This window comes from Macaca mulatta, chromosome 4, assembly GCF_049350105.2.
Source record: "Macaca mulatta isolate MMU2019108-1 chromosome 4, T2T-MMU8v2.0, whole genome shotgun sequence".
In the NCBI taxonomy this organism is placed as follows: Eukaryota; Metazoa; Chordata; class Mammalia; order Primates; family Cercopithecidae; genus Macaca; species Macaca mulatta.
In genome coordinates, this window is record NC_133409.1 from 3,382,395 (window position 1) to 3,405,403 (window position 23,009).

Here is a 23,009-nt window from a genome sequence, read left to right on the forward strand (position 1 = left end):
AAACCGGAACTCATCTACCCCTCACAAACCGGAACTCACCCACCCCCTCACAAACCGGAACTCACCCACCCCCTCACAAACCGGAACTCACCCACCCCCTCACAAACCGGAACTCATCCACTCCCCTCACAAACCGGAACTCATCCACCCCCCTCACAAACCGGAACTCACCCACTCCCCTCACAAAGAGTCTATATTTACTTCAGTTTAATTGAAGAAATCAGTAGACAGGAATCTGCCCCAGCAAGGGCCATGGACCACATGACCCTGTAGCACCAGGCTGAGGAGGGCAGAGGCCATATGTGGCTTAAGTTTTGGGTGCTACTCAAGCCACCTGACAACGGCTAACAGGAAGGAGTCCTTGCAAAGAAAAGACCAGCTTGCACCATCCAGGAATGGAAGAAGATTAAAAAGGTCAAAAACAGATCTACACTTGGCTCTGTCCATCCTTAATTTTCTCACTATAACCATAAAAATTAGCCTTCTATAGAAATGCAGAGACTGGCTTCCATAATGGAGGAGGAGCTACACAGGAAACTCCCAGGTGCCACAAGGTGTCACTCATCACGTGCAGATGGGGCAACAGCAGAATGTGAGCAGCTCCCTTCGTGAATTGCTGAGTGGGTGTTCATCTTCCCTATGTGGAATCATCAGGGGTGAGGGACACCATGGTTCCCCAGCTCCAGCTGCTAATCTGGCAGCCACCTGCAACCACCTGCTCTCCATCTCCCCATCACTCCCCCAGGCCTCCCATGTGGACCCTGCTGGTAGGTTTTAAGTCTCAAAGAGCAATACACCATTTGTCTTTTGGGATACTGAGCAAGGACCAAAATAAGAGAAAAAAAGTGAAGAAAGCAGCTTGTTATGGTCTAAAGGTGAGCCCAAAGTTCATGTGCTGGAAACTCAATCCCTAATGCAGAGGCGTTGGGAGGCTTAAGAGGTCTGCATTATGAGGACTCTGCCCTCATGAACAGGTGAATGCCATTATCTTGGGAGTGAGCTCCTAGGAAAGAATGTGTTTGGCCCCCCTTGCTTTCTCTCTCTTTCTCACCCTCTCTTTGCCCTTCCATTTGGGGATGACACAGCACAAAGGCCCTCACCAGATGCTGATTCCACAATCTTGGACTGCCCAGCGTCTAGATCCATGAGCTAATATATTTGTGTTCGTAGGTTACCCCATCCATGGTATTCTGTTATAGCAGCATAAAGTGGACTAAGACACAGTCCCAGTCCAAGAAGCCAAAAGCAGTATCAGGTGGCAGTAAGACAGAAGTGCCCAGGAAACCCATGGGCAGGTACTGAATACAGAGAAAGGGAAAAGCAAGGACAAAATCACACATGGGCAACTACTGAGAATGGGCATTCTTGGTTATCCATCCAAATGCCTGCAGGGTTGCAGGCGTACCCTGGTGTGGGTGAAGGAGCCCTAACAGGAAGTGCAGCCCAGCACAGTGGACGATTTCCAACAGCACTGCCCTTGCTGCATGCAGCACTGCTGAGGAAGACTCAGATCAAAGTGCTGATGACTGCAGTGCCTGTGTGTCCTTGTCTGCAAGTGTCAGGGTTGGCAGCATCTGTCTGCGACCTCATCCCCCAGAGGATGGCTGTGAAAATGAAATGAAGTCTTGAGCCATGAAGTGGGATTGGATATTGGATCATGAGCCTTGCCAGACTGTGGCAGCATGTTTAGTGCCCCTCTTCCCACAGTGGTGAGTGGGCATTTGCTGCCTTCATGCATCAGAGTTGATCAGCCAAGAGTGATTTCTTTTCTTTTTTGTCTTGTTAGAGGTGAACTCCTCCCACACTTGCCAAACAGTCCTTGATGAAGACAGAACATTGAACATAACTGAGGATTCTCTCTGACCTCATCGGATGACCGGGCCAGCAGAGAGGGCAGCCTCCTGCACACAGAGCAAAGGGAGGCAGCCATAGATACGGCCATCCGCTCTCCCGTGAATACATCGTCAGGGTGGCAGGACGTGCATTAACCACAAAGACCCTACACAGAAAGCTTCAAATTAAAGCTTAATTTTTCTGAGCTGACTTTTCACAGAGAAATTAGCAGGAAGTGCTTCACCATGACACAGATCTAGGCTGTCCCTAATTTGGTTGAACAGCACTGAGTGACTGTCGTGACAAGCACTAGGACACCAAGAAGAGGAGGTAGACAATGGTCACTGCCTCCTCCAGGAACCCTCAGTCCAGGTCAGATCAAAGGGCCCGTGTCTCACAGCTGAGCTTCAAACACAGGAGGGTTTTTTTTCTCTCTCTCTCTCTCTCTTTTTAACACGGAGTCTCACTCTGTCACCCAGGCTGGAATGCAGTGGCACGATCTCGGCTCACTGCAACCTCTGCCTCCCAGATTTAAGCAACTGTGCCTTGGACTCTGCAGTAACTGGTATTACAGGTATGAGCCACTATGCCTAGCTAATTTTTATATTCTTAGTAGAGATGGGGTTTCACTATGCTGGCAGGCTTGTTTTGAATGCCTGACCTCAGGTGATCCACCCACCTTAGCCTCCCAAAGTGCTGGGATTACAGGTGTGAGCCACCGCACCTTGCCAGGAGGATTTTAAAGACCATGGTGAATCAGCCCTCCACAACACAGTCTCAAGCTTGTTTTCTCTTTCACATTTGTTACCGAAGTTGACAACAAATAAAAGAGTCATAAACAACAGGAATTTGAGAGATCTCTGCTAGCCTACCCAGAAAGTATTATACAAATCAGGAAACAGAGATCCCCAAGGACAGTGAGATCTAATGCACATGTGGAATGAGATCCAGCACCCACGTGCAGTGGAATCCAGTACACATGTACAGCAGGATCTAGCACATACATATGGGGGATCTAGCACACACATGCAAGGGATTGAGCACATATGTGCAGTGGGATCTAGCACAAGTGGGCAGGGAGATCCAGCACACACATGAAGGGGAATCTGGCACACATGTGCAGTGGGATTTAGCACACACACGTGCAGGGGGATCTAGCACACGTGAGGGGATCCAGCACAGATGTGCAGGGGGATCTCACACACGTGTGAGGGGATCCAGGACACATGTGCAAGAGATCTAGCACACACGCAGGGGATCTAGCACACACACGTGCAGGGGGATCTAGCACACGTGAGACGATCAAGCATGTACGTGCAGGGGTATCTAGCACATATGTGCAGGGGATCCAGGACACATGTGCAAGGGACCCAGCACACACGCAGGGGATCTAGCACACACACGTGCAGGGGGATCCAGCACACATGTGAGGGGATCCAGGACACACATGTGCAAGGGATCTAGCACAGACGCAGGGGATCTGACACACATGTGCAGGAGTATCTAGCACACATGTGAAGGGGGATCTGGCACACACATGAAGTGGGATCCAGCACACACATGCAGGAGTATCTAGCACACATGTGCAGTGGAATCTAAGGCATGCGTGCATCTCACAGTGCTGTCTCTGAGTTGAAAAGTCAGACCTGGGTTTTCCTGGCTTGGGCTCCTGAGAACACTTGGGCTCTGGCCATCATAGGATTCTCTTCCTTCCTGTCACGGTTGGTTGGGTAGGCCAGGCCCACACAAAAAAAGTATTTTCAATTGGTAAAACTGCTATAAGCATTGGAATGACTGGTCTGGGCCTCAGCAATGATTTTACGCCTCATGAACTGGCCTGAACATTTGGTTGGAGTTCAGGTACAGGGTTGGTGAGTTATTCCAATGGTTCCCAGGCTTGCACCTCAAATACCAGAAGACAATCCATTCTAGGGGAAACCAACCATGATGAACAGTGAAAAGGCTCATTGCAAACCAACATGGAGTTCATGCCCTTTGAGCCTGGGCTCTCCTGGGCAAGTGGCATGACATGAGTCATCAATTATCGTTATTATTCCTGCAAACAGATGACCTACAATTAAACAGCATATTTGATTTTTTTGCACCCCCAGGCCATAAACACATTCTGTAATTGTGTTTGTGAGAAGCGGACCTCCCAGGCCTCAGGGCCTGACCATGGCCCAGGGTCGGGGGTGGGAAGGCTCTTACTGTGGCGCTTCTTGGTGTCTGCTTTGCCATCCTCTTTAGCCACGCCCAGGCAGCCCATCAGTTCTTGTACCGAGATGGATTTGTCATTATTCACATCACAGTATTCAACAAACTTCTTCACACATTTTTTGGGCTTTGATTTTTTGCGAAGGAACCTCTTGAAGGGTTTGATTTCCTTTTTGCCGATGTCTCCACTGGAGTTTTTATCGAGTAGTTTGAAGTACCAGTGCACCACTCGCTCCTCTAGGGTGTGGCTGGGGTCGGGTTCCGAGAGCCTGGAAGGAACACAGACGCCGTCAGGACGCTTAAACCCCTCAGCTGCCCCTTTCTCGCCACTGTCCTTCCATCAAACCCACAACCCCTGCTTGTAGTTCTCATGGTCCTGGTGTCTAAGCCTGCAGCATTGGTAATCAGATATAACAATTTAAAGAAATAATTTAGAAGAACACTTTTAGCAAATATTTTTCAGGTTGGATTCAAAATTGCAAATGATGCAGTGAATTTGTGCCCAGCAAAGATGCACTTGGCCCGTTCCTGAAGGACAAAAGTCCCCTTATCCTGGCTTCTGTGTGCACAGGACTGGCAAGTCAGCACATGCAGCTATACCCACCCGAAACACCAGAACCCTGAGCTTTTCTAGCCCTGTAAATTTAATTCTTTTACACATCCTTTATGTCATAGGTATACCGGATGATGCAAATCAAAAACATTTTAAGTTGGAACTAGATAGCTTTCCTTGGATTATGATAGGTTCAATATTTTAGGGCATAAATAAGTAAAACTCTTCTAGAAGGTCTGGATGGGAGTCAAATCTTTAAAAGTGCACCAAATGGCAGAAATGCACCTTCTCGTTGAGATGGAGGGTGTGTGTGTGCACAGGCAGGCCCTCCTGGAGGTGCTGGCCTCTGGATTCTGCCTGTTGGGATGAGCTGCGCATTTCCAGGTATGAGAACACCATGAACTCCAACACCACTGCCAATTTCTCAGACTTTCAAAGGAGTTTCTCAGATAGCAATCCATTTACTGCCTTCACTTTTAGTTTGCATTTAGTTTAGCTTGCAATTTAGTTTAGTTAGCAATTCATTTACTGCCTTTGTTTTTAGTTTGCAGTTTAGTTTAGTTTGCAAAAACAATCCTTCCAAGAATAGAAGATGTAAAGTTGAAATTTACATAAAGTTTGACTCTATTAAATTTCTTTTCTTTTCTTTTTTTTTTTTTTTTTTTTGAGACAGAGTTTTGCTCTTGTTGCCCTGGCTGAAGTGCAATGGTGTGATCTTGGCTTACTGCAACCTTTGCCTCCCAGGTTCAAGTGATTCTCCTGCCTCAGTGTCCTGAGTAGCTGGGATTACAGGTGCCTGCCACCATGCTGGGCTAAGTTTTGTGTTTTTAGAATGGATGGGTTTTCACCATGTTGGCCAGGTTGGTCTCAAACTCCTGACCTCAGGTGATCCACCCGCCTTGGCCTGCCAAAGTGCTTGGATTCCAGGTGTGAGCCCCCGTGCCTGGCCTGCTCTACTACATTTAATTTCCTACACATTCATGACATTTTCTGTTAGCATTTCCTTTTTATTTCCTTAAGTCTTCTTTAGCAGAGACACAGTGAGAGGACAGGCTTTTAGTTCAGGAGACCAAAAAAGTCATCTAAAGTGGCTGAGATCATCAAGGGTTTGGGTGTCGGGGCTCTGGGGAGAAAGGCCAAATTCTAAAGAAAGAAAAAAGTGAAAATCTCCATTCAAAATTTATTTGAAAGAAACAGATAAACTATTGCTAGTTCAGGGGGAATATCCGATGCTTGAGATGCCATCGCAGTAAAACCCTGGGGTTCCTCCACTCTCCTGAGGCTGATCTACAGAGGGTGGAAAAGAGGAGTGATGGGAAATTCACTGAAGTCCACTACACCGTGCTCCAGGCCCCAGGTCCAGGAGTGCAGGAATGTCTACAATGTACTCAGGGAACATTTCCAGGGTTCCAAAACTCCTATTTTGAGCAGTGTGAATGTCTTGGACACAACCGAATCATACGCCTGAAAGTAGTTAGGATGGCAAATGTATGTGCTGCACATTTTACTGCAATAAACATAATCACGCTTTGAGAACTTCAAATTAAACGTTGTCGTTCAAAGTATTTAAAATCCAATGGATAACTCTAAAGTGCAATTTCAAAGCACAGAGCCCTCGGCAGGAGGTGCTCCCCCTGCCCTACTCCCCACCAACAGGACCAGGGTCAGAGCCCACTACCCCATGGAGGTCCAGGAGTCACGGCTCAGGGCCACATACCCCAATGGGAGCGCCTTCAGTGATTTAGTCATGCTACAAGAAAAACCTGCTAAGCAACTTCTTGTGTTTGCAGAGGGCTCCTTTTTAAGGCCCTACTGTGTCCAAATAAGCTGAGAAGGTCGCCAATATGTAATGTTCAGACTTTCCAGATTCCCCGGAATTCTGGGACCCCACCAACTCATTGTCCCACAGCGAACACAGCGTACCTGCCTGACGAGGAGGAGGGGTCAGAGACAGCGTGAACCATGTCCGTGGACAGCGCGTCCAGAATACTGGTCAGAAACTCATGCTTTTTGGCACCCGGGCAACCTGAAAAACATGTGTATGTTTTCACAGTTAACTCATAAAGCATAACAGATTTTCCTCTAAAATACAGGGAAATGTTGTTTTAGTGTTTGGAAATGAGTATTTTGGGCTACCTTAATCTTAATGAGCTAGCTTAAACACAAACATATTGCGCTATGTATATTGATTTTGAGCCATAGTTATTATTAATTCCAGTATTGTTTGAATTATTACGTGAGACTAAAATTCACAGGCATTAGTGTCTCACTGATCTTCAGAACTGCACTCAGAGGTGGGCGGTGTCACTCACCCAGCAAGCATGACAGCAGAGGCACTGGGTGCTTAGGGACACTGGACATACGGTGTACACGCTGGGAGCACATGAGGCTGGCCATCCTGGCAAACGAGGCCAGAGCCTGTGATTCACCGCCACCCCCACCCATCCAGAGCCACCTCGCTTCTCAGAGCAGAAGGAGGCAGTAGGGCAAAGAGCAGGAGGTACGCAACACCAGTTTCCTGGGGACTTGTCCACACCATGGCATCCACACAAACAGTCAGCATCGGTGCGAACAGTCTGCATCCGCAACGCCCATCTCCTGGGGACTTGTCCACACCACGGCATCAGCACAAACAGTCAGCATCGGTGCCAACAGTCTGCATCCTCAACGCCCGTCTCCTGGGGACTTGTCCACACCACGGCATCCGCGCAAACAGTCAGCATCGGTGCTAACAGTCTGCATCCGCAACGCCCGTCTCCTGGGGACTTGTCCACACCACAGCATCTGTGCGAACAGTCTGCATCCACAACGCCTGTCTCCTGGGGACTTTTTCACACCATGGCATCAGCGTGAAGAGTCAGCATCTGCAAGGCCTGTCTCCTGGGACTTGTCCACACCACGGCATCGGCACGAATAGTCAGCAGCAGGGTTTAGTGCTCATAGCTTTGGAGCCCAGAGCTGACTGTGTATGGATTCTGGGATCAGGGAATAATTCAGGCACCCAACATTCTGCAGCGTGCCTTTCCCCTCCATCCTTCCCTCAACACCACTCTCCTCTCACACCGGTTAGGCATTCCCTGAGCTCCATGCCTGAGACACTCGTCCCACCCCAAATTCAAGATAACATTTGAAAGAAGCTGTCCACTTTCTCTGGGGTCTTTTCTCCTGAGACTGCTCCCGGTGCTACTGCCCCAGTCACAGCTGGACACAGGCAGCATCCCGTGTCCTTAGGCCCAGGGCGGCATGGACGACGTGGGTCTCCTCGCTCTGGATGCCCTTTCGGCATAGAGAAGCCACTCAGCCGCCCAATACATGCTTGCTGGATCAATAAGCAAATGCAAGAGGCAGGAGCCCCACTCTGGTTTCCCTGATGAGAACGGCGCGTCTAAGAGCTTCACAAGCAGGGAGCAAGGAGCAAAATCTGCCAATTCCAACTGGGTCTATCTGTGTGTAAATAGCCATGGGACAGGTGACAGATGGAGCTCGTCACCATTTACATTTTGTTAAGATTTTCTAAAGAAAGCCCTTCCAGAATTCAGTAGAAAGAAGAGAAAGACACTGAGGGGAAAATAGAAGACAGAAGCCAGGCACCGGTCCTGGAAGGACAGCGTCCCCACTGTGCCACGCCGTGCACTGAGACTCCGTGCCAGGGGCGGCTGCCCCTCCCTGGGGCTCTGCTGGGGCTGGGGATGCCCCATGGTGACTTCTGAGCCTGGAGAGCACCTCGGGCATTAGAACATCTGCTCCGACCGTCCTCACCACGGCAGGAAGGGAGTTTACACCACACACCTTCTGCCCAATTTAGATTCCGTTTTTTACTAAGAAGTTTTAGACAGCCCCTCCAAAGAAAATCTCAGGAGCCCACTCAGTAAGTAGAAGATATGGAGAGCTGCAAAGCCCAGGCAGAAAGCCGAGTGGGACTGAGGACAGCCCCTCCCCTGCCTTCCCCATGGCCCTTGGAGGAAGAATTATCTGAGATGAGAAAGGCTGTCTTGGGACTCCTCGAGGGACAGGACAGGCTGAGGGTGCCGTGGAGAAAGGCAGTGCCACACGTGCTTCTCAGGTCCCTGGGTCGAGGGCACATTAGCGTGGACCACCCCTGGGTCGAGGGCACGCTGGCGTGGACCACGTGGCCCTGGTGTGGACAGCAGCCAAGTCATTCGGAGACCAGCATGTTTATGCAGTTAGGAACGCCCTGGTTTTCCTAGGTTTCTTTTTGACACTGGAGTTTTGTGTGATTACTATTGAAGCGCACGTGAGCTGCCCACAGCAGGACTCCAGTCATGCTGGCTTCTACTTCATTCAACACACGTCAGAAAACAAATGTGCAGCCTTCGCCGGGGGGTTCTGAGAGTGAAAAAAGGTCTGCCTTAGTCCCTTTGCACACAACTGCAAAAGGAGATCACAATCTACAGAAAAAAGCCTCACGGCCACAGGGCAAATGCTACTTTCCAAGAAAGAAGTAACAATCTCATCCAACCCCTCAGAAAGGCAGAGGACCGGAGGCTGCAGAGGCTGCTGGCCGGTGCTTCCAAAGCTGCCCAGCCCACTGGACCTCGCCTCCCTGGGATGGGCCTCCTGGTCTACAGAAGGCTGACCTCCCCGGCTGCAGGACTAACCAGGAAAAGAAATGAGAAAAACAACCTGGAGGGCTGAAAATACCTCCAGGGCACAGGCTTAGGAACATGCAGGCAGAAGCCCTGCCAGGCCAGCCGTCCAGGAGAACTTGTCCAGGGTGAGGAGGCAGACGCCGGGGCAGGTAAGGCTGGGACCCACGGGACCTCGGGCACCTGCCTGCCGGGGCTGCTCTCTATGAATTCCCAGTCCTCCACTGGCCTCCAGAGATTCTGAGGGTAATATGGAGTTGATGGAGAAGAATATTATTGTCTGGGAGAAAAGGCATTTTAGATAATCCTCAGTACTGAACACCTTTAAGAAAGAATTATGCTTATATTTGGTGTGGTAATAGGGATATACCCAAGGGGATTTTTTTTGGCTGTTAATTTAATCATATTTCCCCAAATGAGATAAAGCAACATACTATTTCAAATGAGAAAATAATAGATGCTCATCACGAAACTTAACTAACGTAATGTAAAAGCTGCAGGACTCTTTAATGCCAAAAGAAAAACTGAACATGAAAAGCATAATGTACTTCTAAAAGAAGAAATAGTAAATCAGTCCTGCTCAATCCTGGCTCCTTCTCCCGTGTCGCAGTCACCCCAGGACCTGGAATAATGCTTGTTACTGCTCAGGGATGATTGTACTTCAAAACTATTTCTGAAGGAAAAACGGTGAATAAAGATTACAAGCAATCAGCAGGAAAAAACTAACTTTCATTATGTTAAAGTGAATGTTCACTGCATGAGAAATCACAGAAGTATCACGAAGTGAAAATTTCGTCACCCTGAAATGTCCCAGATCTAGCAAATTCACGAGAGGAGCAACGAGGCTTGAGGTAAAAGACCAACGACCCCAGAGCAGCTGGGTTTTCCCCACTGCTGCCCACAGGGAGCTATTCCGCTTCTCCCATGACAGCTGCGTCCGGCACAGCGGTGGCTGCAGAGACCCTCGTCCCTCACAGGGTGCTGGCCCCCTGTCAACCCTTACTGTAACTCCTCTGGCCACCTTGAAAGCAAAGCCGCCCTTTGCTCTGGCGTTTTGCGGTGTGTGATTCAGCCTGGGGAAGCTGCCTGCTGAGAACCTGTGTGAGGAGCCTGCTGTTCCGGGGGGGGCCTTTGCAGCACACTCTACCCCCGGCCTTCTTCTCACTCAGCTGCCTACACAGTGGGGTCTAACGGCCCCTGTGAATACTGCGTCACGGGAAGGTTGGCGTCAAAACCGCCACGTGCAGGCTCAGCGATGCACCCAGAGTCACTCTTTACTTTGGGACAGTTCCACTCACAGTTCTCCAACCACCTGCAGAACTGAAGTCTCAGGTCAACAGAGGCATAGTGGGAAGGTGCCACCCCACACACACTCCCACCTGGGTTAGATGTGCCAGGCCCTCTCCCAGCCACACACACTCCCACCTGGGTTAGACGTGCCAGGCCCTCTCCCAGCCACACACACTCCCACCTGGGTTACACGTGCCAGGCCCTCTCCCAGCCACACACACTCCCACCTGGGTTAGATGTGCCAGGCCCTCTCCCAGCCCACACACTCCCACCTGGGTTAGACGTGCCAGGCCCTCTCCCAGCCCACACACACTCTCACCTGGGTTAGACGTGCCAGGCCCTCTCCCACCCCACACACTCCCACCTGGGTTAGACGTGCCAGGCCCTCTCCCAGCCATACACACTCCCACCTGGGTTAGACGTGCCAGGCCCTCTCCCAGCCACACACACTCCCACCTGGGTTAGACGTGCCAGGCCCTCTCCCAGCCATACACACTCCCACCTGGGTTACACGTGCCAGGCCCTCTCCCAGCCCACACACACTCTCACCTGGGTTACACGTGCCAGGCCCTCTCCCAGCCCACACACTCCCACCTGGGTTAGACGTGCCAGGCCCTCTCCCAGCCATACACACTCCCACCTGGGTTAGACGTGCCAGGCCCTCTCCCAGCCACACACACTCCCACCTGGGTTAGACGTGCCAGGCCCTCTCCCAGCCCACACACACTCTCACCTGGGTTAGATGTGCCAGGCCCTCTCCCAGCCCACACACTCCCACCTGGGTTAGACGTGCCAGGCCCTCTCCCAGCCATACACACTCCCACCTGGGTTAGACGTGCCAGGCCCTCTCCCAGCCACACACACTCCCACCTGGGTTAGACGTGCCAGGCCCTCTCCCAGCCACACACACTCCCACCTGGGTTAGACGTGCCAGGCCCTCTCCCAGCCACACACACTCCCACCTGGGTTAGACGTGCCAGGCCCTCTCTCAGCCATACACACTCCCACCTGGGTTACACGTGCCAGGCCCTCTCCCAGCCCACACACACTCTCACCTGGGTTACACGTGCCAGGCCCTCTCCCAGCCCACACACTCCCACCTGGGTTAGACGTGCCAGGCCCTCTCCCAGCCATACACACTCCCACCTGGGTTAGACGTGCCAGGCCCTCTCCCAGCCACACACACTCCCACCTGGGTTAGACGTGCCAGGCCCTCTCCCAGCCCACACACACTCTCACCTGGGTTAGATGTGCCAGGCCCTCTCCCAGCCCACACACTCCCACCTGGGTTAGACGTGCCAGGCCCTCTCCCAGCCATACACACTCCCACCTGGGTTAGACGTGCCAGGCCCTCTCCCAGCCACACACACTCCCACCTGGGTTAGACGTGCCAGGCCCTCTCCCAGCCATACACACTCCCACCTGGGTTACACGTGCCAGGCCCTCTCCCAGCCCACACACACTCTCACCTGGGTTAGACGTGCCAGGCCCTCTCCCACCCCACACACACTTCCACCTGGGTTAGACGTGCCAGGCCCTCTCCCAGTCCACACACTCCCACCTGGGTTACACGTGCCAGGCCCTCTCCCAGCCACACACTCCCACCTGGGTTACACGTGCCAGGCCCTCTCCCAGCCCACACATTCCCACCTGGGTTAGACCTGCCAGGCCCTCTCCCAGCCCACACACTCCCACCTGGGTTAGACCTGCCAGGCCCTCTCCCAGCCCACACACTCCCACCTGGGTTAGACCTGCCAGGCCCTCTCCCAGCCCACACACTCCCACCTGGGTTACAGGTGCCAGGCCTCTCCCAGCCCACACAGTGTGGGAGCATCCTGCGCCCAGGCTCCTGGGGGAATAATAAGCCAATTCAAGAAAGAAAGCCAGATTGTTCTTTTCAAAGTAGAAACAGAGTAAGTTCACCGATTTATTTCCAATCTGTGGCAAAACAAGGAAGGGAGTAGCTTAGCCCAAGTACACTCAGGTGCTCCGGTCCATCTGCAGAATCCAAGTTCTTGACGTCTGTTAGGTTTCTGTGGAAACACTGGGTTCTATCCTGGTTTTGCCCCACAGTAAAGGTGCTGCACCTTACACAGCCCTGAGCCCTTCTCAGTCCTGGAGCCCGTCCAGTCAACAAAGTGGCTGAACTAGCTGGTCCCAGAGACCCCAGCCCATGGACCAGGGACTTTTCAGGAACTGGGTTAATATTCTGATGCTTTAAAGGCATTTTTGACTTTCACTCTTTCAAAATGAATGTGTTCTGCGCTTTCTATGAAACGTCCTTATTTTAAGAAACAAAAACCTTTTTTGTATAAAAATTCCTGTTTTCAGTAAGTGTATGTAGTTTCTTCTTTTCTCTTTGTCTTTTAAATATAAACGAATACAAGTTCCCAGCTGTTCCCTCAGTTACCTCCTCTCTGGATAATAATTAACTTTCACTTCCTTCCCATAACCTGGAATACTCAGTACTGCCGCTAAAGGAAATCAAATACAGGAGAAAGTGGAGTTGAGTGGTTTCCTCATTCACTGATCAAGAGAAGAGACCACTGGATAACAGTAGCCACATACTGGCACAATCATGGGGTCTGTGCATTGCCTGGCAGGTGAGGCCTGCAGGGTCTGGATAGGGAACACGAGGGAAGCAGGTGTATGGAGGGGGACCAGAGATTTCACAGGTAAGTAACATTATTAGCTTATCAGGCATGAAGTGTCTGGGGATAATGAGACTCATTCATCTGGTTTTAAGTATCTAGCAGTGGCTTAAAAATTGGTTCTCTTAGTTATGTTCAGATCCAATGTTTAGGAAACTAGTATAGATGAGAAATGAAGAAAAAAGAATGGATAACGAAAGCGCTTTCTTCTCTAAGTTGTTCAGATGCTTCTGAGGAGTTGTGTGTGCACAGAGGTATTCACGCCATCATAATTATCTATTTATCCACTCACAGGTTTAACTCCTCTGGCTTGGAAGTCCAATAATTTCTATCAAGCAATCAGCCCGTGCTCTGATTTGCCAGCCATGGACCCCGGGAACGCCTTCGCTGGCCTGACGTGAGGGGTCAGGTCAGCCACCTGGGAAAAGACCGTCCTCATCTCCCATTGGGGGCCTGCGTGGTGAGCTAGGGGAAAACAGGTTCTCTCGGTCTGGGCCAGGAACGTGTGCGCTGTCTGCTGAGAACACCTGCTGGGCATCTTAGGGTCACTTTGCAGGAGGCAGCAGTAAAATGCCGTTTCCCCTCTTATGCCCTGGCTGTCACATGTGGGTTAGGAGAAAGTCCACGGGGTTGGATATTTGAAGACTTGGTCAGAATTTTAAGGTAGGAACTGAGCACTCTCAAAACTCAGGTGAACTGAAGAGTCTCCGTCCGGAGCTAACTCGCTGCGGGTCCCAGTTTCAGTGGAATAACGCAGAGGTTTCTCTGTCAGAGCGGCCCTTCCCCGCGGGTTTTAGGCACACTTTCTCCACATTTTAAGAATGTATCTGCTGGGCGCGGTGGCTCACGCCTGTGATCTCAGCACTTTGGGAGGCCAAGATGGGCGGATCATGAGGTCAGGAAATCGAGACCATCCTGGCTAACACGGTGAAACCCCGTCTCTACTAAAAATACAAAAAATTAGCCGGGCGTGGCGGCAGGCGCCTGTAGTCCCAGCTACTCAGGAGGCTGAGGCAGGAGAATGGCGTGAACCCGGAAGGCGGAGCTTGCAGTGAGCTGAGATCGCGCCACTGCACTCCAGCCTGGGCGACAGAGCGAGACTCCGTCTCAAAGAAAAAAAAAAAAAAAGAATGTATCATAGAAAAGTTTGAGTGTGCTCTACTTTTGTGCCATTTCTCCAAGGTAATAGAAATACATTTTAAACTGCACAGTTAAAACTAGACAGAAAATGAGACGTTTTTGTTGCTTCTAAGGGTTGAGAGAAATGGAAATAATGTTACTAAGATGTTTCTGTGACTCCTTCTCTCCTCCAGGAATCTGTAAGAAAGGCGCTGATAATTTCTCCTTTGCTAGGAGTTGAATCCAGTGTTGCCTTGACACTAACAAAATGTTACGTTGACTAACTCTATGACGAATTTTAGGAAGCTGGATTTTAAGTCCCTTTATTGAATATAAACTATTTCAAACTACATAAAAGCAAATAGTTTCTAATTTTCTTTCTAAGTTATCTTTACTTGTAAATAGGCATTCACAGGTGAGTGCGGTGGCTCACGCCTGTAATCCCAGCACTTTGGGAGGCCGAGGTGGGTGGATCACTTGAGGTCAGGAGTTTGAGACCAGTCTGGCCTACACAGTGAAACCCCATCTCTACTAAAAATACAAAAATCAGCCAGGCGTGGTGGTACATGCCTATAATCTCAGCTACTTGGGAGGCTGAGGCATGAGAATCGCTTGAATCTGGGAGGTGGAGGTTGCAGTGAGCTGAGATCGCACCACTGCACTCCAGCCTGGGAGACACTGTCTCAAAAAAATAATAATAATGAATAAATAAAAATAAAATAAAATAAAAAAAGAAAAGCATTCACGTCAGCCCAACGTCTGATCGGTCCTCTCTTTGTGCACAGCTGGGTGCCTGGAAAGAGCTCTGGGTACTAGGTAGTTTCTCTCTGACCCTGAACATCTCTGGGGACTTATGATGAAGGTTCCATTGTGTGCACACCAAATAAAGGGCATCTGTTTTCTGGTAGAAAAAGCTCTTTTCATCTGGCTGGGGAGGGAGAAAGAGGGTGCCAATGACAGCGCCTGCATTTGGCTGGTCTTTTCACAAACAACTAGAAACAAAATGTCATGGCTACTCATTCTTATAGTTTAAAACACACCGACCTGGCACAGAAAAGAAGGGAAGATGAGCCGCCGAGTGACAGCCCTGCTGACGTGAAGGCATCAGAGAAACAAAGAGGAAACTCCCAGGGCAGAGGTGTCCTGAAGCCATGCCCATAAACACGTGTGCTCTCACACTTGACAGCTCTGGATTACTGACATTTGCTGAATTTGAAAAGTCTGCTTCAAATCCTGACATTGCCAGAGTTGAAAAGCACTGCAATCTCAACGCTGCACCCCCAGCCAAAGCAGACTGCTCTTTCTAGGTAGTAAATGCTCATGTAGTAAATGCTGTGCTTCTCTGTTTTATTCCAGGCACAGATTTTCCTCCAGCAGTCTTCAACGAGCATGTCCCGGCTGTGTGGTCCAGGGAGTGTCCCACGGGTGACGGGGTTCACAGAGGCAGGACCACAGCATTCCTGTCTGATCTACACGTGGGGCCGTGTGCACGTCACCCTCATGCAGCTGACACTCAGCACCACACAGCGGTCTCGCAACCACCTGGCAAAACGAATCAGCACGTCAGTGTCTGAGGGAGACACTCGGCACCACACCGTGGCCTCGCGACCACCTGGCGAAACGAATCAGCACATCAGTGTCTGAGGGAGACACTTGACACTACACAGCAGCCTCGCGACCACCTGGAGAAACCAATCAGCACATCAATGTCTGGGGGAGACACTCAGCACCACACCGTGGCCTCGCGACCACCTGGAGAAACGAATCAGCACATCAGTGTCTGAGGGAGAAATTGAGGCCCACATCCCACTCTGGGAGGCTGAAGGCTTGGATGGTGCTAAGAACCCTGACCTCTCTGGGGGTGGAGGCAGGAGTGCATCCTACATCCAGGTGAACGTGTGCCAAGCAGCTGTGGAGCTCTCCCCGCTGCCCCGCGGCCACGATGAGGCTGGAAACAGTAGACCAGGTCCCTGCCCTCCGCCACGTCTGTCCTGGCAGAGGGGGCACTGGTGTCATGTTAACCTCTGCTTGCCAGGCAGAGGCGCAGGGGTGTGGAGTGAGCCATTTGGAACAGGGAGGAGAGTGCTGGGGGCACAGGGAAGGCCCCCAAAGACCCCGCATCCCAGGCAGCGCGGCATTCTCGAGGCCCTGAGGATGCCAGGGTGTGTTGAGTGAGGCAGGAAGGACAGTCCTAGGGAACAAAGCTGAGGAACTCAGGGGGGCCCAAAACCCAGGGGGTCTTAGAGTCCAGAAACAAGTGGGCCTTATCTGAAAGGAAACTGGAAGCTGCTGGGAGAATCTGAGAAGTGGCACAATCTCATTTCTGTTTTAAAGTGTCACAGCGCTCCCTCTGTGGGTCTCAGCCAGCTGTGGGAGGACCCAGGAGTGCAGCTTGAGGCTGCTGTGTGTTCCAGGGAAGGGGCTGTGAGGCGAAGTTCAGAGCGGGGACCCTGGAGAGTCTTGTGAAATACGTTCAGGAGAAACCACGGAGCTAGAGGGCCTGCGGCTTTGGAGGTTTGGTTATAACCGGGGCCAGATAGAGCCTCTGGAACATAACAAGTACACAGAGCTATTCCGAGTAGAACACAGCTCTGAAGTCATCCCCCAAGCCCATTCTTGGGATTTAATTCAACCCCCACCATCTAGTTCTACAGCCACAGAAAGGGGTGCGAGATGTTTCCCAAGTACCCCACTTGCTCCATTAAGCATTTGACGCCTGTCATTACATTTAACACATGGCTTTCCAACTTTTAACTTATGCAGTTTAAACATAAGAAGAAAAAGTATAGCGTTAGGAAAGTTTCTTCAGGCACTTTGATTTTGAGATTCATAAAGTGCCTGCAGCTTATAAAATGTATACAAAGTCTATTTTGATAAATCCCCCTCCAAATTGAGACCTGGTCAGGGTGTCATCCTCAAGGGCCTGGCCTTGGACCTGCGAGGTCCCTGATGTGGGGAATGTTGACAACGCCAAGTGCCTCTTTTAGACGATTCAAGACAGATGCAGTTTCCTCACGACAGGTACGTGCTTTAACCACCACGCAGTGGGGAAAGAAGTCCCGGCCAGTGACGGTTAAGAACACATCAGTTGTATGAAATCAAGTTTAGCCTGAAGCTGCCTCCTTATCTATTTTACGTTCAGCCTAGAGGTTTCTGTGTACGTTGTGAACTGTTAACAGGTGGAGGCGTCAACAGACCGTAGCCTACACTTGCGCCAGTCACCGAGTTTTGGCCAATCCAGTGTAGCCAACTGTTCCAACCGTGTTCAAATGAGGCCGACTCCGAGCTGTAACCAATCCGGCTGTTCTGTGCCTCAGTTCTGTTTTCTGTCCATCACTTGCCTGTTTCTGTCCACAAATCTTCCTCCACCCTGTGGCTGTGCTGGAGTCTCCCAACCTACTTGGGCTTGGGCGGTTGCCCTGTTCACGAATCGTTCATTGCTCAATTAAACTCTTTCAAACTTAATTCAGCTGAAGCTTTTCTTTTATCCGATGAAATTTGCTCGTGACTACTCATGCTTTAAAAGAGGCACTAAAGAAAAAGCATAGAACTTCACAACCTTAAGCTGAAAAGAAAACCACTACTTTTGTGCATTCACTCTACTTTTCTACATTTTCTAGATTCACGTTTTCCATATGTATTTTCATATTCTTGATTTTTCTATATATCTTTTCATTATTCTAGACAAAGAGGTCCATAGGCTTTAGATAGTGCTTTGAGGAGTGAACACTGATAACTAATACGCTGATAGAAGTGAGCACTTGTTTAGAAGGTCAGCGCCTGAAGAGAATCAGGAAGTTCCTCCAGTGAAGAAGCGACCAGGAAAACCAAGGCTTTGGGTGACGGTGCCTGCTCTTGGCCCTGCCTCCGGTCATCCATTAAACTGAGTGCTGCCGTAAACTCCCCAAGGTTCCTTTGACCATCACATTCCCGAAATCCTTCACCTTTGACTTTAATTCTCTTTTGGGTCAGGTCATCCAAGGCCAGGATGTGCACTCGGAATTTATCTCAGCTAATAAGTTAACTCTGAATATTTATCTTAAAGACTGACGTGTGTGTTTCTAAAGTCTTCCTACATTTCTCAAGGACAACGTTATGTCATTCAACCATTTTTAGAAAACTACTTATTAACAAAATGCTTAGTAAAAAGCACCAATTTTGCCCTCAAGGAGCTTTAAAATGAAGGTATTGGTGAAGAGCACAGAGGGTTTATGGTGATATAGGTCAGACTGACATCAATGCTGTAGAGTGCGTGGGCTTTCTTCGGGTTTCACAGGCTTGAGGACGGATCTAGCATTTGAAGGGAGATCAAGCTGATGTTATCTGCCATCCGGCGAGGAGCGAGCATTTCAGGGCACACTCTTGCTTTAAGGAGGTGTTTTGTGCAATCAAGATTTTGCCAAGCATTAGGATTATTTCTGGCGTCAAAGCCTTCCCGATTTGCAAGACTTTATTCTCACTCTCGGTGGTACTCAGCGTGACAAAACAACTATTTCTGCTTGGGTTTTCTCCTGAAATTTTTTTTGGAACATTTCCAACTGACAATGAAATCCTTAGGTAGAACTAAGTCATTCTTAGGAATGACTTTTAAGTGTTTACTTTCAAAACAACTGGCCCCGGCAGGCTGCTCTAGGCCTCATGAGGACACCAAATATGCAAAACCAACTGCCCAGGAAGCACTGACGGTGTCCAGATGTTCAGGCACAGGCTAGCGTTTTTGTCTGTTTCTTTCCCCACATATGTAGTTTAGGAAATGCTTTCCAGTCAAAAGAGAAACTTTTCTTTCCAAACTCCTAATTTGTTTTTACTTCTAATAGTTTTTTTTTTCCTACAACATTCCCTCTTTTGTATCTTTTATGAGAAACTTAAGAAGTCAGTCTTCACAAGATAGACTCTATGTTTTTAAACCCTGAAACTCTAAAAATTCATGTATTGTTGTGATAAGAAATAAGCTTCCATGTACTAGTAAATATTTTGTAGCTCCAATGTCCTTGATTGATTTCAAGTGAGGTTACATTTTACTAAACTCAAAATATTTAGAGCAAGTGTTTTCTGAGCACGATGTGATGTTGCGTTGTCTCCTCCAGGGCTAATCAGCAAGCTACCACCGCCGAGGAGTTAGTCTAGCGGGGACTCTGGGGTTGGTGCCTGGCTGCCTGGTCCCCTCAGCGTCTGCAGCAGCCCCCGGGAATGCAGCAGCCCCCCGCCACAGCCTGCCCCATGCTTCCGCTCCATGCTTCCCCTTCCCTTATCCAGCTGACAGGCCCCCCACCACCAATGAACCCTACCATGGAAATAGAGCGGCTAATTCTTCCAAGTTGGGAACCACACAGTGACTACCACAACACAACCGCAACACAAGCACAATACAACACCAACCCCAAGACCGTGTGCCGACGTCCACGAGGACCTGGAGGGAACAAAGACTGGAGGACTGACCATCAGGAGGGAGCAGTGAGTCGCCCTGGGGCTTCAACTACCCAAATACATGGAGTGCTTGCCTCCTCAGAAACCCAAACACAAAACACATCTGTGCCCTCGAACCACAACAGGCAGAGGTGATGGCAGAGAAAGCCGACACCCAGAGCTCCTCAGACAGATCTGCCCATGAAGCGAGGGCTCCTTCTCAGAAGGCTGTGGCTGGCCCCCGTTCTAGCATCCCGGGTCACACCAGGGATTCAAACAGGACTGGGAACTGGACCATTCTGCAGTTTCTGTAATCTTTTGATTGAGTTTGTTCTGAAATGAGGGATGCAAGTAGCAGCGAGTGAGAAACGCTTTCCTACGCTGACATCCCAGGTACCTGCCTGGCGGACTCTGGTCCACCTGATGATGGAATTGAATGCGTTCTGAGTATTTGCCAGAATGTCTTAAGAACAGTTCCTAATTCTCATCAATTTTCAATGAAAAGATTGACTTAACCTACAGTCAGATAGAAGGAATCGGTTCCAATATTCAAAAGTACAATAGAAAAATTATAGTTAACAATAATTTATCGTATATTTCAAAACAGCTACAAAAGATCTGGAATGTTCCCAAACACAAAGGAAAGATAAATATTGGAGTTGACGGTTACCCCAGATACTCTATCCAATGCAGGTATCAAAATATCACATGCCTCAAAAACATGTACAACTGTCATATTTCAATTCAAACTTTTTAAAAGCATTTATCTCATTGGTTTTTCTTTTTTGTAAACTATGGAATGAAAACAAGTTTGCAATAGTAGCCTTGGCAGAATTTGAGCAACAGAGGTTGGGTCTTATGGAAGCAGGTCTGGCTACATTTTGGAAGTAACTTTAAGCAAGGATTTTCTTTACATCTATACATGCCACTCAGAGCCAAAATGGGGGCTCCAATGACGATTCAATGAATGAGACGCCAAACTATGGCTGCATCTGAACAAAGGAATGCTCAATGCTGACAACTTCAGCCTCTGAAACAATGCTAGGATGTCGGAACCAAGCCTGTAGAATCCTATGGTCTGTTTGTTTTAAATTTGTTTGTTTGTTCGTTTTTCCATCTAGATTTATAACTGAAGCCAGGTCTACACACAGTAAATGCACATGACACAAACATACAGGAATCATTTTCTCCTCTCAGGTCTCATGCACTATGGATGGGGCAGCTGGGCACTGGAGATTTTCTCCTTTTAAAAGACTGTTTGTGTCTTCCTTACATCAGCTCAGCCCTCTGTCTAACTATGAATTCTTTTCTTGGTTTGAATCTCAAGTAGAACAAGGAGCAGGAACACAGCGCTTCTGATTCCACAGTTGTTCCTGCATTAGAGACTCAACTGGATTTCCAGACCCTACACCTGTCAGCAGCCCACGTCAGGCCCCCAGCCCGGGGCACCGTCGCAGAGTCTTTTCAGTTAGGAAGGGCTGGGAGCAAGACTCCACTCTGCAGGAATTCCGGCTGTCCCTCCTGATGGGACTTCCGGGCCTCCTCCTCCCCAGCTGACCTCCTCTCTGAGCGGGAGCTCTGTGTGCTCTGCTCACCCTCTCGTTGAAAGTGTTCCCTCCAGACCCTGCTTCCAGCAGCTCCGGGGCTAAAATCCACCCCCCCTACCACCAAGTAGAGCTAAAGATAAGAGTAAAACAGGGCTGCTTTGATACCCCGTCACAAGAAACATGAAGGAACACATGCTTGCTTAGTGTCTAATTTAATGACACTCGTTCTTAAAGTTATGTTCCCAACCTAACAAAATGGAGTTGACTCAGTTTCTCAGGGTGTGAAGTAGGTTCTTAGAAAAACAAAGTCAAAAGAGTCTGTCTTTATACTTTCTATTTTTGTAAATAATAATAACAGTGTTATTTAAAGAGAGCATTATTCATCTGGGGACTAAAGTCTGTGGCCCAATCAGCTGAACGGTGTCCCACGAACTGTGCCAGGGCAGGGACCGGCCAGGGAGTGCGTGGATGTGCAGGGAGAGGAATCCTTCCTGGGCATGGCGAGGCAGGGGTGGGAAGCGGGGCGGGGAGAGGGCGAGGAGGGGCGTGGGAGGGCAGGGAAGGGCAGGGAGAGGGCGGGGAGAGGGCGGGGAGGGGCACAGTGGAGGGGGGGAGAGGGGGAGAGGGTGGGGGGGAGAGGGTAGGGTGGGGGTGGTGTTGGGGGGTGGGGGGGAGAGGGAGGGCGGGGCATGGGGCGGGGCACACCTGGCCCCCCCGCTCAGCATCCAGTGGACTCTATGAAATGTTACCAGCCTGGTAGAGGCCGGGAACAGAAATTATGTTTTTTGCAAAGGAAAACGCAAACATTCGGCAGCTCAGCTGTATGCTTCTTCAGGATCCTCTAGCAAGTCTACACCCACAAAGCTGGGCAGCATTAATTTCTTACAAGTATTGTGATAGAATTGCGTAAGAAGATGCAAGGAGTAGAAAAGCGTATTCCATTAAACGCAGCAACCTCCCTGCTGCTGTCACCACGATAAGGTGACGAGCGTGCAGGATTTCAGCCATCCTGTGGACGCCACAACTCACTTCCAGGTCCAGGAAACTGCAGAAACAGTGACGACCTTCCCCACAAACACAGTCCAGCTCCCAAGAAGGCCATGGCCACCCTGGCACACAGGCATCATCTGGGTTTATTAATGGACCACACCCAACTTCACCCTCCTTGGTTTTCACACTTTCTTTTTCAGGCAACGTTAACATGGTATTGTGTTTATTCCCAACATGCTGGTTTTCAAATTACTCAGTGTTAGATCCTCTGGGCCAACTACCTCAGTTAGAAAGATCAAAAAGTGAATAAATAAACTCTATTTCCTCGTGTACCTCACATCTACATCTGGATTGAGTTGACTTGAGTGGATGCACAGAGAGGACTTGGAAGGAGTGAGGGAGGTGGGAGGAAGGGGGTGGGAGGAGGGAGGAGGGAGGCGGGCAGGAGGGAGGCAGGAGGAGGGAGGAGGGAGGTGGGCAAGAGGGAGGCAGGAGGAGGGAGATGGGAGGAGGCAGGAGGGAGGTGGGCAAGAGGGATGAGGAAGGGATGAGGGAGGAGGGAGACGGGAGGAGGCAGGCGGGAGGAGGACAGAAGGGAGGAGGGAGGTGGGAGTCATATTCCCCACTGCTGGCTAGGGCCAGGCATGTATGCCCTTGGGAGCAGCTGTAACACCAGCCTCGGTCACCAGCTCTCTTTAGGCTGAGCAACAAGCAGTTCTCAGGCAGCAGTCACAGCAGGGTCAGCCAATTCCTGACCTCAGGATCACAGTGACAGGGAGGTACCCTCATCTGCAGTAGC

At 49.9% G+C, this 23,009-nt stretch overlaps 1 protein-coding gene across 2 annotated transcripts in view; it reads right to left on the bottom strand.

Annotated features, from left to right (window-relative positions):
* Window positions 1-23,009, bottom strand: part of SMOC2 (SPARC related modular calcium binding 2) — a 222,139-nt gene that overhangs the window by 10,157 nt on the left and 188,973 nt on the right. For both annotated transcript variants that reach the window (XM_015137722.3, XM_015137721.3), the window contains exons 10-11: window positions 6,524-6,626; window positions 4,042-4,316 (exon numbers count right to left, since the gene is read on the bottom strand). In XM_015137722.3, the coding sequence (XP_014993208.1) occupies window positions 4,042-4,316; window positions 6,524-6,626 (378 nt within the window). The remainder of the gene's footprint in view (window positions 1-4,041; window positions 4,317-6,523; window positions 6,627-23,009) is intronic.